The sequence below is a fragment of the Xiphophorus couchianus genome, chromosome 8, assembly GCF_001444195.1.
Source record: "Xiphophorus couchianus chromosome 8, X_couchianus-1.0, whole genome shotgun sequence".
Taxonomy (NCBI): Eukaryota; Metazoa; Chordata; class Actinopteri; order Cyprinodontiformes; family Poeciliidae; genus Xiphophorus; species Xiphophorus couchianus.
In genome coordinates, this window is record NC_040235.1 from 484,842 (window position 1) to 500,418 (window position 15,577).

Sequence of the window (15,577 nt, forward strand, 5' to 3'; positions counted from 1 at the left end):
GGTTAAACTGATTTGAACTTTTTCTGCTCTGTATTGAATTTCTGTAATCAATCATTGATGCTATTAAATATTTAAATGAACGTCTGTAAATATTTCTGGTTTTTATGAGTTTAAACTTTTTATATGGCTTTAATATTGAGGTGAATGATAGAAAATATTTCTGTCAACATTTAGATTAAAATACTTTTACATGCAGAAACTTTTTTGGAGTATTTCTGTCGTTTTGTTGGAACATATAAAGTTTATGATGGATTTGATTTATTGGTTTTAGTTTCATTATTATTCTTTCAGTTTGACTTTAGTTCAGGCTTTTCTCACTGATCCTAGTTTATTATGTTTAGTTGTTTCTTAGTGTTACATTTATTTCCTGGTATCCAGTGTGTTCTCGCTCGCCCGCTGTGTCTCCTCTCACCTGAAGCCCATCAGCCAATCAGCTCGGGTCTCTTGTTCATCCTTCTCCCTCACTAATTTATTATTTATTTAATCGTCTCGTCTGCTTTAAATGAATGTTTCCTTTTTTACTTGACATTCAGTGTTGAGAGATTTATGAGTTTATGTATAATTTCGGCTTTGAGAGCCTGGCAGCAGCTTTTACTTCGTCTTTTTGACTGAATACTGCAAGTTCTTTGCATGTTTTGCCTAAATTAGGTGATTTTATGGTTCCATTTGGCCAGATCACATATTAGCATTTATACCTAAAGAGAAACATTGACAGCCAATCCATGTGATCGGTATTGGTGATCGGTGATCGGCAGTGATTGGAATTGGCAGCTAAAACCATGAAAACCAGAACTGGGATACCGCTAGTGAGGAAGAGGATAACACAAACATCACCTTCCTAAAATAATGGCCTACCTATTTTTATTTGATCTAAATCATATTTGGTCAATAAAGGTGGTGAAGTTTTCTGTTTTTGCCTTTTAGAAAGAGATGTGGAAAGTATGAACCAGATATGGATCTAATAAAGTAACGTTGTTGAAAAGGAGAAAAATATAAACAAGGAAGAAGCAGTTCATGGGTTTAATCATTTTAATGGGGTTAACAGTTTGAGGTCTGATGTAAGGATAAATCAGGAGCTCAGCGTTTCTAACACCACTAGTAGAAAAAGAAATGATAAAGAGCCTAGTAAACCGTAAATCAGCTGACTGGACGGACGCAGGGCTGGTGAAGCATCAGGACGCTCCACGTTTCCACTTCTTTATGGCAACCATTGAGGAATTGTTGGTAGAAACCCACAGCTTCGCCTCCACATCACCCTAACACATCCTGATACTGGGTCGCTGGAGAAAGAGGGCCCGGCCCGGCCCGGTCCATTTATGTTCCGGGCCAAACGTAGCGGGGCGGTCTGTCAGTCAGTGCAGAGCAGAAGAGGACAGAGACTGAAGAAGAAACCATTACTGAGGTTGAAAAGATCAGAGGATGAGATCAGCTTCATGTGTCGGTAAAAATACTGTAAAATATTTTTACAGAAAGGAAGTAAATTCAAGTCTAGAATTCCTGTATAAACCTGTTACCATGTAGCCACAGCTACCCTAGGGAACCATAGTACTGGTTCTGGTTCTGTCGGACCTTAGTGTTGACCATGAAATACAGTACCACTGAAATGACCAGAGAGCTGGGTCGGACCCTCTGGTGCCACTAGTGGACCGGTTCCAGTGTGAGCTAAAGAGCAGAACCTTCTCTGTGTCAGTAGTGTCTCATCAGATGGTCTCAGCTGTAGCCATCTTGTTTCTCAGCAGCAGCCATCTTGTTTCTCAGCTGCAGCCATCTTGTTTCTCAGCAGCAGCTCTGTAATCTAGAACATCAACATGGAGGACATGAGATTCTGTGGCGGTCTGGGAACCGGTTCTGGTTTTTGTTGCTCGTATGATTGATGATAATCACAAAGCGGTTCTGAATGTTTCTCTTTCTGAGTGAAGCAGATTCAGTGAAGCTGTTTCATGTTTGAATGTCTTTAATAATCACTGAGAGGAGACAGACAATAGATTGGTTTTCATTTTTAAAGTCAAAGTTTCATTCAGAACATGAAAATACAACAAATCAGGCATTTAGACACAAGCAGCTCGTTGTTATTTAACCTTCCTGACAGACGGTGGCGCTGTGACAGGAAACCCAACAGGAAGTGGCCCAGAATTGAAAAAATATTTCCCTCATTTAAAGTCCCCAGTGTGAAACGTCCACCAGCAGGACCGGCTTTACTCTCCGCCCTGCAGCTTGTGGATTCCCATCACGGCCAGAGCCAGAACCTCCAGCAGAACCTCTGGTGGCAGATCGAAGAGATCAGTCAGCGTCTTCAGCGCCTCATCAGAGGAACAGAGGAGATCAGCGGCCCAACGCAGATCTCCATCTGGCTGCAGGCCGGCGGGGACAGAACCGGTCAGCTTGGGTTCATCGTTGTCCTTCAGACTTTCCACCTGGAGACACGTGGAGAGACATGGAGAGACAGATGAAGACACGTGGAGAGACATGGAGAGACGTGGAAACAGATGGAGAGACGTGGAGAGACATGGAGAGACATGGAAACAGATGGAGAGACATGAAGACACGTGGAGAGACATGGAGAGACATGGAAACAGATGGAGAGACGTGGAGAGACATGGAGACAGATGGAGAGACATGGAGACAGATGGACACAGTTCCAGTATTCAGATATTATGAGGTCTGATTGAGTTTTATTGTAGAATCTATACGTGTCTCAACTCGTAGAATATATAGTTTAGGATTTACACAAGACTCGGAACTGCTTCTGCTCAAAGTCGATCGAGAAAAGATTTAATACACATCTGCTGAACCACAAAACATCACATACACATCGTTACAGAAATCCAAAATCTCTTGCCTTCTACTTCTGACATCAGTTTTTTATAGAGTCCAGCTCTACTGGTGTGTATTGGGAAGCCTCGACCAATGGCGTTGCTTCCTCCATTTACGTAGCCTTTCTGGCTCCGTCTTACACTGGAGGATGTGTATCCTCCAGTGTAAGGATGATGTGTATCATCCAGTGTAAGACGGATACACATCCTCCTTACACTGGATGTGTATTGGAAGTTCCTTGGGAATATTCAGACCTCTTGACTTCACATCTGCTCCGTTTCAAAGGTGCTGTTAGTCAACTTGTTTGTTCCTTATCTGTCCAACAGAGGTTCCGTCCCACGTCTTGAGCTCCGGCCCAGTTCCTTTGCTGGCGAGCAGGAGAAATGTCTGGCCCAGAACTTTCTTGCACAACAGCTTCAACTAACAACTTTCCTTTCTTTTTTTTTTTTTGAACATTCTTTATTTAAGAATATTATGAATCCAACATATATGCTTATGTATATTTATACATGCACTTACATAACAAAAAAAACAACAAACAAACAAAAAAAACAACACATTAGGGGGCTCAGCAAACATTTTAGTCCATTTCGGCAGTTGACATTTCTTAGAAAGGTTCTGATGTTCTCACCTGAAGGGGAGGTTTACATATCCAGTGACTTCCATTAAAAGAGAGACATACAGAGGAGGCTTTTTATAACCCATGGCATCCTTATCAGTGTGGCCATCCAAAGTGGGAAATAGCTGGGGTCCATACACTCCGAAAAATGTCAGTTTTTACCTGAAGGTTTGCTGTTATCTTTTCCATTATATACACATTATTCAATCTTTCTTGCCATTGTTGAAGTGTGGGAGGCAAAGGCTTGAGCCAGGACAGAGTTATCATTTTCCTTGCTACTAGTAGCAGAATCTGTAGTAACTGGCCTTCCTTTTTCCCAGTATCTTCTCCTGAGGTCAAACCCAATATATAATGTAGTGGGTTCAGTGGTAACGTGACCTTAAGTATTTTTTTAATTTCTGTCTGAACCCCCTGCCAGAAAGGAATCAGTACTGGGCAGTCCCAGAAAATGTGGGTGTGATCCCCAATCTGATTACAGTTCCTCCAGCACAGATTTGTAGCACTTCTGTCATATTTTGAAATATTGAAAGGTGTTTTGAAGAACCTCATTCTTAATTTCCAGTCAAATTCCTTCCAACCTGGACTGTGGGTGATCTTAAAACCTTTTTCACAAATCTCCTCCTACTGCTCATCTTCAATAACAATGTTCATTTCTAGTTCCCACTTTTGCTTGATATCTATAGAGTTGTCAGAGAAATGCATCTGTAGATGTTTATATAAATTAGATATAATCTTCCTCTTATTATTTTCCTCCACACATTTTATCAGAAATATTTCTAAAGGTAATGTATTTTGTTTCAAGGTAGGCCATTCTTTGTGTGATAAAAGATAATCCCTTAATTGTAAGTACTTGTAGAAATCTTTTGAGCATAATCCATATTTATCTTGTAACTGCTTAAATGACTTAAGAGTTTCTCCACTGAATAACTGATTAATTCTTATTAGTCCTTTATGAGCCCATCTCTGATAACCCGTATCCTGTTTGTTTGGAAAGAAGTCAATAATCTTGTCTATTTTTATTATGCGTGATATTGTTAAAGGTGCTCCTATTTTCTTCCTCACTAGAGACCAGACTCTGTGTGTATAATTAATCCACTCATTTTCAATTTTTAAATCCTTCCAATTTTTTCCCTCCATAAATGGCATCGCTTCAAGAGGTACCAGTGGGCATGTGCTGCTCTCCAGACCAATCCAGTTGGTCTCCTCATCCTGTACAAGCCACTCGACCACAACGCGAAGTTGTGCTGCCCAGTAGTACAGTTTCAGATTAGGCAGGCCAAGGCCACCTTTTTCTCTCGGGCTTACCAATAATTTCTGTCTGATTCTTGGTTTCCTCCTTTTCCAAATAAAGTTATTAATAATTTTATCTAAAATTTTAAAGGTGGAGGCAGGTATCCTAATAGGTAGTGCCTGAAATAGATACATTAATCGTGGAAGTACATTCATTCTCACTGTTTCTATTCTGCCCAAAAGGGACAGAGGAAGAATCTCCCATCTGGACAGGTCCGATTTTATTTGTGTGATTAATCTACTATAATTTTCATTAAGTAGTTGCGATGTTTGTGGTGTAATCATCACACCTAAATATTTGAATCCCCTCTTGGACCAATTAAAAGTGACCTCTTTATCTAAACCTGTAGCCATTTTCCCACCAACATCGTAGCTTCAGACTTGGTTTCATTAACTTTATAGCCTGAGATTTCTCCAAAATCTTTTAAACTAGTCATAAGCCTAGGGATTGAACTCAGGGGATTAGAAATATACAAAATAATGTCATCCGCATATAATGAGATTTTATGGGCGACTCCACCTGCTGTTACTCCATGGATTCTGGGGTCTGTCCGTATTCTTTCTGCCAGAGGCTCAATACTAATAGCAAATAGTAGAGGCGAAAGAGGACATCCCTGCCTAGTTCCTCTTTTTAAACCAAATTTCTTTGAGGAGTATCCATTCACCCGTACTTTGGATGTGGGTCCAGAATATAGCACACCCATCCATTCGATAAAGTCTCTATGGAATCCCATTGCTGCCAGTGTGTGTTTCAGATTCTGCCAGTCCACCCTATCAAATGCCTTCTCAGCATCAAGGCTGAGAAGCATTGAAGGATCCTGTTTTAGTCTCGCCACAGATCACATTTAAAGTTCTCCTAATATTATTTATCCCTAAACGTCCCGTTATGAACCCTGTTTGGTCTGGTTTAATTATTGTGTGGATACATTTTTGAATTCGATTTGCCAGTATGTGTAGTTAAAATTTTCAAATCACAGCAGAGCAAACTTATTGGTCTGTAGGACGAGCAATTTATGGGATCCTAGCCCTCTTTGGGAATTGTAGATATTATTGCTTCTGACCAAGACTTTGGGGGGTCCTTATTTGTGAGGGCGTAATTAAATACTCTTTGTAACAGAGGCGTGACCTCAGCTTTAAAATGCTTATAAAATTCTGCAGGAAACCCATCAACTCCTGGCACTTTACTGTTCTTTAAATTTTTTATGACCCCCTCGATTTCCTGTTTTGTAATTGGATCTCTCATCGCTTTGGTATCATTTTCAGTTAATTTTGGTAGCTTAATTTCACCCAATACATTCTTAATCTTCTCTATTTTACTGTCTATTTCCTCTGAATCATAAAGTGTCTCATAGTAGGCCGAGAAAGCTTCTGCAATATCTTTAGGATGGGACAGAATTTTCTTTGTGAAAGGATTCATTATCTTTTCCACTGTGCGATCTGCCTGTTTCTTGCGCAGCTGAAATGCTAGTAGCCTGCTGGCCCTATTCCCTGATTCATAGTACTTTTGATTGGCAAACCGTAATGCCCCCTCTGCCTTGTATGTCAACAAAGTGTCCAGTGTTTGTCTGTATTCGCCAAGAGATTTTAAAGTAGTTTCATCATTAGTCTTTTTATGTTCCTCCTCCAGTTGTCGAATACGATTTTCTAACTCTACTTGTTTTTTATCGCGTTCTCTTTTGATTTGGGATGACAAAGAGATTAATTTCCCCCTCAGCACAGCTTTTCCAGCTTCCCAAAGAGTTGACACTGATACTTCCTTGTTGTCGTTATGTTCCATATACTCAGTCCAGTCGTTTTTAATTCTTTGAACTATTTCTGGATAATTTAGAAGTGAAACATTCATTCTCCACTGTTTAGGTTGTTTATTGTTCTCTAAATTTATTGTCATAACCACCGGACCGTGGTCTGATATTGTTATTGGTTCAATATGGCAATTTGTAACTTTATGTGCATCCCTCTTTAAAACAAAAAAGAGATCTATTCTGGAGTAGCTTCCATGGACCTTTGAAAAAAAGGTGTAATCCCGCGCCGTGGGGTGGCTTTGACGCCATATATCTACTAGCCCCATCTCTTCAATCAAACTGGGCAAAATTTTAGCCTTCTGGGTCACTGGTCTCTGTTCATATGGGTATTTGTCCAATTTGTGGTTCATCACACAGTTAAAATCCCCCCCAGCTAGTATAAATCCGTCAGCTTTTGCTGTCAGAAGCGCTGAAATGTCCTTGAAGAAGCTAGGATCATCTTCATTAGGCGCATAAATGTTTAAGAGGGATATTCTCACTCCTCTAATTGTACCTACAGCTAAGATGTAGCGTCCCATTTTATCTTCATATGTGCTCTCTACAACGAAGCCCAGTGATCTGTGACATAAGATGGCAACTCCTCTCCGTTTGCCCCTTTCACATGAAGCACTGTAAATCTGCCCTACCCATGCCCTTCTAAGTTTTTTATGTTCTGTTTCGTTAAGGTGGGTCTCCTGAAGCATTGCAATTGAACAGTTCAGCCTTTTTAGCTGGGTCAAAATTTTATTTCTCTTTATTGGATTATTTACTCCATTTATATTATATGTGATTACTGTTAATGTATCCATTTTTGTGGCTTACGGTTTTTGGGTTTTTCCCCTTTCCCCTTCCTTATAAACATACCTAAATAACTATTGTTTCTCCCTTGTAACTGTACTTAATAACTATAATCAGGGTCACATCAAAAGCCATAGCTACATAGAGAATATTGTTTGCTGAGATACACAAAACATTAAAGAAACAAAAGAGTTTTCCTGAACATGGAAAACAACTGTGAACTTCCAATTCCCCAGTGGTTTGCCCCTGAACTGAAGTGAACACAAACATAACCATACAAACAGACTCAGGGGGTCCCCACCCCTGATCTTCTTTAGGCAGAGAGACAAGGCTCTCTGGGTGTTGTGCACAAAGTGCCTGGGCGATGGTCCTCCAGGATGTCCCCGAAGTGTCCTCACACCGCCATGGTTGTAAAGTTTGCTTCATCCAATTTTCCTCTTTCACCGTTCCCCACTGTTTCGTAGCTTATTTTCCAGCAATTATGTTATAGCCTAAATCTATGTATTTGAGTCAATATTTTATGATAAATGATACTCCCTTAAAGGTCTAGTCTAGTTTTTCTTTTGTTCTACAATTATTGTCCATTGTCTTCCATATTCTTCGTCACAAATTTTTGTCTCTATTTACCTTCCATCCAGTTCTAGACTAGACATGGCGACCTTACTCATGACCAAGGGCTCGCTCCTCTCTGTTGTCACCATGGATAATGGCTCTGATCTCAGCAGGGTTCAACTGTTGGCTCTTCCTCTTCTTTCCCTGGGCTGCCCAACCGTCCTGTGTCAGCTCCTCTTCCAGTATCTCTCGGTCCTCCAGGGATGTTTCAATGCCAAGATCTTTCAGTGTGGAGTGTGCAGCTAGAAGTGAGGGGAAGAGTTTTGTGCCCCCGATCATGAAGAGTTTCAGCTGAGCTGGGTATGGTGACTGGGCCTTAATGTTCTTTTCTTTTAGCCTCTTTATTACCTCTCTGACCTTTTTCCTTTTCTTCTGTAAGTCAGGTGAGTAGTCATGGTCGAAATAAATCGTGTGCTCTTGGTACTTTGTTTCTTTGCTTCCAAGCTTGTAGTAGCACTTTTTGTTTTACATTAAAGTCCAGAAACCGGGCTATAATGGATCTAGGGGGCGCCGCTGCGGCTTTAGGCTTTGGGCCTAGCGCTCTATGAGCTCTTTCTAGTTTAATGACAACTTCCTCTTGAAACTCTAGAGAAGTGCTCAGAAGGTCTGTGATAAAGTTCACCATATCTTCTTTTTCCACTCCCTCTGGGATGCCATACAGCCTGATGTTATTACGGCGGAGTCTGTTTTCCATATCGTCACATTTAGCAGCGAGGATAGCTTGTCTTCCTAGCAGGTGTCCTAGCGCTCTCTCCTGCCGTATGCTTCTGTCTTCCGTTGCACTTACTCTGTCCTCCGCTTCAGTCACTCTTCTGTCCAGCCCCTCCATTCGTTTCTTTAAGTCCTCCATGGATGATTCTACCCGGTGTAGAGAGCTTTTCAGGTCCCGGAACGAGTCGGTATTTTCCTGCCGCAGTTTTCGTAATTCCGTTAGCATCACTGTTTCCCCGCTAGCATCTCCTGTAGCTTTCAACGGTGTAGCTGCTAACGTTAGCTGCTTGGAGCCTGTCGTAACGTCGTCTTTTCTACCAGCCTTCATGTCTTTCTTCTCCGTATTTTGACTGGAACTTCGTCCTCTTGAGCCTTTTCCTTTTAGTTTAGCACTCATTTATCACTTTTCGTTACTTTGTCGGCTATTTATTGTGGGTCTGGTGGAGCAGCAAAGTTACGCGTCCGTCTTCTCCATCGCCTTCCCGGAAGTCCCAACTTTCCTTTCTTTAATGATTGTTATTCCATATCTTCTCCAAATCTGAATTCCTTCCTGACTTCTAGGTCAGATTGACCCAGTCCATTTGACTCAATACATTTCTTTTAGGTTAAAACATATCATAGTGCGAACCAACCAAACAACATCATTTTTAACTATCAATATAATTATATTCCTCTACAGTTTCTAAGTGTGTCAGAATTTATTTGAGAAGGTTAGTGGACTGAAAGACGTTGACCTGACGTGTAACAGCATGACGGAGTTTTTCATATCTGGTGGATTAAATCGTGTTTTGATCTTATGAGTTTTTGTGTTGAGTTCTGAAAAATATGTGCAGTTTGAGGAAAGTGATGTAAAAAGTGTGACAGTGAGGACATGATGTGGACGAACCAGCTGGTTGAGGACGGTGATAGACTCGGGACTTCCTGAGGTCAGAGATCGCTGCAGTGGCAGAGGCAGAACTACAGAAAGCAGAAGAAGAAGAAGATGTTCAGGAGTCGATCTGTCTCGCATCTCGGATATTCTCCACAGGAGGAACCAAAATCAAAAGAGTTTCTCTGCAGATTCAGACCTGAAAACAACTAAAAGCTGAAGTTGCTGAGCTTCTTCTGCTCAGAGGAAACTCACCATCCAAGGAGGCAACCAGAACACAAAGACCGTCCCTGGCCTTGGGGGCCTTGGATTGGTCCAGGATGTCCATGAAGGAAGAGACAGTCTTAGAAGCAGGAGGCCCACTGCTGTCGTTCAGCTGAGAGGAAGAGGAAGACAGTGATCCACTGATCCAGACCCGACTGTGAGGTTAGAAATCAATGCAGAAGCTGTGATGGAGATTTCTGGGAGATGCTTCTGATCTGAGATCTGAGCATCTCCTGACCAGGGAGCAGAAATCCTCTGATCCTCAGACCAGTTTAAACCAAAGTCTTACCATGTCCTCCAGCTCACTCAGAGCATCCTCTTCCTCCAGAACCTCTCTGAGCTTTTTCAGCACATCTCCACGAGTCGACTCTGGAAGTCTGTCAATCAGGTTCAGAATATTTTCCTTTGTTTCAATCCCTGCAGGAAAAACCGTCAAAACCAGCAAGAATCTGTTATGAATTCAGTGACTGGATGATTCACTTCTCATATGACACTTACCTCTAATAAACATGGAATTTTAGGAACTAAACATTAATCAGGATAACGAGAATTTGGACATTAATGTTCCTCCAGTTTTACATAAAACCAAACAACTGTTAGAAAAAGAGTCAATTCAGTGAAGTTTTGTTTTAAAGGTCATTTTATGGCTCTAGAGGCCTTCATTCAACAGCAGATGGACAGAAAGGACAGAGACAAGGAGAGGAAGACATGCAGCAAATGTCCCAGGGCCAGGAATCGAACCGAGGACGACTGCATTGATCACTGCAGCCTCAGCATATGGAGCGCAGGCTCCACCACTGAGCCACGTGGCAACACAAGCCAGTCAAGCTTTACTGCTTTGTCTTACCAGGAACATTTCTCTGAAACTGAAACTTCTCAGGATTTGATGATTTGGAAACACAGAACAAAACTGAGCTAACAGGTAGAGTGTACTTCTCACCCTCTCTAGCTTTTTCCAGGATATCATTGTCTATGGCATCAGAGAGCCAATCTGTAAACAGAAAGGATAAAGGTCAGTTCAAATGAAGAACCACACATGGACCAGACCTCAGGGCTTAGAACCTGGAGGAGTTCAGGTTCAACAGACAGTTAAGAGTTTTGTCTAAAAGTAAACCTCCAAACTATCAGAAACAGGCTTGTTTTCTGCAGACGTTCTTCGTTGGACAGAGTGACCTTTGGGTCACCCTGAGAGACCCTTCATTGGCTCCTTGGAGTGACCTTTATCCCCCAGACCCTTCATTAGCTTCTTTTCCCCTGTCAGACCTCTGGTCGTCTTCTGGTCTGATATCCTTCACTTTCTGACCATCATTCCATGAACCCATCTGCTCACACAGCTTCTGGTCACTTCTAGTCTTTTTCTTGACCCCTGAGGATTTTTTTCCTCCCAATCTTCTCAGTTACTTGTCAGATCCTTCTGTTCCCATCAGATCTTTTGCCTCCATGTTGTTTTTCCTGGAGGTTCATCATGAGAACTTCCTGCATGATGATCTGTCCTGTATCCTGCCTGCATTTTCTTCTTTAAAACATCAATTCAAGGACTAAAGGCTTCTACTATATATTGTATTTTAAACTACAGTAATAAGGAATTGTTTTAATAAAACTCAGGCCTGCCTTGTTTGTGACTCCAGGTTTCAATAGGGATTTCTGCAAAAGGCAAGAAGAAATGATTAGTCACCAACACCAACATCTCCAGCTCAGTACAGACGGTGAATGCTCCTACCGATCTTCCCCTTCGTCACTGTGATCTCCACCAGGCTGTAAGCAAAGGTTTTATTTTCTGGTACCTTGTAGGTGGCGAACAACTCTCCCTTCACCTGGCAGAACAAACCAAACCCAAGGAGGTTTATTTATTCATCTCTACAGAAAAAATAAAACTATTCCTCAGATGCAGAGAGAAACTGATCATCTCTGAACTGTCAGTGATTGTCATCCCATCTAAAACATCAGATTAGTTTCCAACTGACGGATTGGACCAAACACACCGATGAGTGTGCCACTCTCAGCGCTGACCCATATTAACAGGCACCAAGATGTCTACCAATCTGAATCTGAGCACTGATCATGGCCCACTGCAGATGAAACGGTGTCAGGAACTCCCAGGCCACTTTTTCTTCCCTGTCAGAAAATATGAGGCCTTGTACTTCAACTTAATATTTTTAATAAACTTAAACTGTGGGGGCGAAGTTGTACTGCAGGGGGGCAGATGGCTCCCATTTACCCCGATCTCAAAACCCAAACTAGCTTTTCGTCCCTCATTAGCTTCAGTCAACAGATATTCAGATGTTCTCAACATGTGTGACTCATTGAAGGTCCACTCACCCCAACACCCACATTCACCAGGCTCTGATACAATCCTGAGACTTTTCCCTCATAGCTTCCTACATTGGTCAATGTCACAGGTTGAGTGTTGTAAGCCCTCTCATAAACAAACCCCAGTGTGTGTTGTTTGTTTAGTTTCAGATGCTTCAGGTCTTCTTTGTTAATGGACCTGACAAAGAAGAAGATCAGCATCAGAAAACAGAAGTTGTTCCAACCTGCAGTGTGGCAGAACAGAGGGAAACGGGACCTACTTGCCCCTGAAAGTTTCCCTCACACAATCAAAATCCACTGTCTTTTTCTTGATGGTAACAGAAGTCATAGCATCCACAACATCAGCGCTTATCCCAGCATCCACAACATCTCCTGCCTTCACTTGGACGTTTCCACTGATCGTTCTGAACATCCTGAAATCCACTGCCATCTCGTCCTCCTTATCACCTGCAAGGAAGCAAGTGCAGCAATGTGATGTTGTTACACTAGATTGTGAAAAGGAAGTTTACTGTTATAGGGACTTATATGGACACTGGCTGCTTTTATTTTGAAAATACGTAATTCTGAATTATTGTCTTTGCTGTTGAGTGTTTTAAGATTATAGATTATTTGAGTGTCTAAAAAGATACGTTTAGAGGTTATGGAGGATCCACTGTTTTGCCAGATTGGATTTTGTGGGATAAGGTATGAAGGTTTGTTCTGTACTTAAAGATTATATTGTAATATAATCATTACGATATAATGTAATTGTATTGTACGTTATACAATACAATTACTGCTGTTTAACAGCAGTGACAATAGTTCAGTTACTGCTGTTGTCTAGCTGTTGTTCCACAAGACACAATGCAGAATCAACTCAAGAATATCAATAAAACAGCTTGAAATTGCTCACCTGGTGAAAACGTCTTCACCCCCACAAGCTTAGGTAAGGTGGACCTGAGCACTTTGTACTTGGGATAATTCCAGAAAATCCCCTTCTTGATTCTGACTAAAGTCAGAAGGTCTACTTCTGTCTCTGGGTCTTCATTGGGAATGAAATGCTTGCCAGTTGTCAGTCTTTTGACGAACTCTTGGGCTGCAGCTTTGAACATGGCGTCTGGAAGATGAATGAGACAGGAGGCACCAGAATCAGGCACATCTAGTGAAACCGCTAAACATTCAGGCAGAATCTACTGGTGTCAGAATGTTATTGAACGCTGCAGTTGGAATCCCTCTGACAGGATCCGGTTCTGATCCGGTTCTGATCCGGTTCTGACCCCAGTCGGTTGGCCTCCAGTGAGCCAGACTGGATTACTAATGATGGTTGAATGGTCATTCAAACATTATAAATTGTGTTGTTTTTGTCAGTCTGGGTTTCTGAGGCTCAAACTAAATGTTGTTTCCAGAACCGGCTCCTGATCTGGGTCAGCATCACGTCCTGCAGCACTAGAATACCTCAGACATCCAGGGTACTGACCTTTGAACCCTCAGCCCCAAAACTGCTGCTTTGTGTTGATCCTGAAATGTTGCAGAACTAAATCCTTTAGTTTCCCAAACTTCTGCAGTAATCTAACCTCTGTGAAATCATCCTAATCTGCATCCTTTAATCATCAACATCTCCATCCACCAGGCTCAGATTAACAAACGTTCCGTTATAATCAAACCTGCTCTGTCTGGTGGCTCTGCAGCACTGAGGCTGCGTTGATTATGGATTTTAGTTACTCGTCTTCCATCGGGTGTATCAGATTATTATCTATCTGATTATTGATCAGAACATTGACATTTCTAGGCTGGATTGATGTCTGCAGATTCCTTCATCAGGTAGACGGTAATTATGCTGCAGAGCAAACGTTCACACGCAGGGAACCTCGAGGCTCCGACCTCAGGCTCTTTCTGTGGAACCACAGGATCCAGATGGACCGGTTCCACTGCTTTTCTGACTGTGTGTTTGCTGATGACCCGTTTCAAAGCTTCGTGTCACGTTTTGGTTCTGGATTTCTGACCCAGAGATTAGATCAGCCTGATGCTCCTGAGGGTTTCTGGTCCCAACAGGAAGCAGAGAAACTGCTGCAGGTCGTCGTTGTCGGTCCAGATTTACTACAACACGGATAACTTTTATTAAAAATATGATTTTCTTCTGCTTTTATCCCAGACTTAGAGACCAAACCTCCTCAGTGGGATGATATTGGGTGAAAGGTTTGATTTAGGTGATTATTACAATGTCTACAATATGAAATATTCTGTGCAACAACGGTCCAAAATGTAAAATAACTTTATAACATTTTAATTAACCCTTAGAAAAACAAACCAAAGGAAATCTGGAAACATAATTTAATCTCCAACCAAACTGAACTTTTTCAAATGTCCTGCAGAGTTTAATAACTTTTAAAGCCTCTTGCCTTGTTTCATTTAGTGAAATAATCTTAGATTAGAAGCCGTTTTGTGAACATTTCTGTTCAGCAGCAGCGACCCAGAGGAGGCCTTACCTGGACGTCTGGCTCAGCAGCAGCAGCATCAGGCTGTGGCTCCTCGGCTTCAGCTGCTTATATGTGAACAGAACCACTTCCTGGATTTACGCGTCACATTCCACGTGATGTAATCTCTCGCTACCAGAACCTTCTGCTGTGAAGGTTGTTAATCACACAGGAAATCAGTTCAAGTTCCAGTTTCCGACCTCCCACCGAACCGGGACACGTTTCCTTCAGCTCTCCTCGGGTTTCATCCTCGGTCCAGGACTCAGTTTTAAAGCTTCAGGCTGAGGGACCAATCAGACCCGCTCCACGTCTTTGTTCAGAGTTTACATCAGCCTCACTGCACTCAGGCTGCTGGGCCCAGTCAGATGGACCCAGTCAGATGGACCCAGTCAGATGGGCCCAGTCAGTCACCACAGTCCAGCCAAATGTAGGACCCATAAGCCCACTGAGGCTCAGCCATGTTTCATTAGCATGCAATGCTAACTAGCAGCTAGCATGGTACCTTTCTCATGTCGGCCATTTAACCTGCACAGCTGCCATTATGGGGCCTTCATGCAACCCAGGAACCCAAACTGGACCCAACAGATTTCACATGGGACCCTGGGATGAGCTTTATTCATCTTTCCCAGATGGGTCCCACTTTAGGTCCAAACCTACATCTGCAGTGGAATCAGAGCAATCCAATTAAAGTCCCTTATTGTCCCCATATAGGTCTCACTTTATGTTTAAATATGGGACCCAGATGAGTGTCTTCCCCCAATGGGTCCCAAACTGGCCTCATAGTAGCTGTGTCATCCCTACATGGGGCCCTAACCAGCAGACGGCCCAGTGTGGGGCTGACTTCCTGTTTCTGGTTTTCAGTAAACTTCTCGCCGCGTTTCTTCTTCTGCACACTGTGCTATTTTCACTTTTATGCTATTCAGCTCGTTCTGCTAACAGGTAGAGTTAGGGTTAACCCTTAACCCTTAACCCTTAACCCTTAACCCTAACCTTACCCATCATCCAGTTTCTGAGCCGTCAGGGAGGAAACACGGCAGCGGCCATTTTGAGGCTGGAC

At 42.3% G+C, this 15,577-nt stretch overlaps 1 protein-coding gene and 1 long non-coding RNA gene across 2 annotated transcripts; both read right to left on the bottom strand.

Moving 5' to 3' along the window:
- Positions 1–1,936: 1,936 nt before the first annotated feature.
- On the bottom strand, positions 1,937–14,664 carry LOC114149608 (uncharacterized). Its single transcript, XM_028025610.1, has 11 exons — positions 14,533–14,664; positions 12,960–13,163; positions 12,328–12,514; positions 12,077–12,245; positions 11,478–11,571; positions 11,369–11,401; positions 10,698–10,748; positions 10,047–10,174; positions 9,749–9,869; positions 9,512–9,582; positions 1,937–2,414 (listed from the first exon to the last, which is right to left on the bottom strand). Exons 2-11 carry the CDS (start codon positions 13,156–13,158, stop codon positions 2,196–2,198), a joined length of 1,272 nt encoding a protein of 423 aa, XP_027881411.1. The 5' UTR covers positions 13,159–13,163; positions 14,533–14,664; the 3' UTR covers positions 1,937–2,195.
- On the bottom strand, positions 2,751–3,241 carry LOC114149609 (uncharacterized). Its single transcript, XR_003596548.1, has 2 exons — positions 3,155–3,241; positions 2,751–3,113 (listed from the first exon to the last, which is right to left on the bottom strand). It is a non-coding gene; the product is annotated as an uncharacterized LOC114149609 (long non-coding RNA).
- Positions 14,665–15,577: the final 913 nt, after the last annotated feature.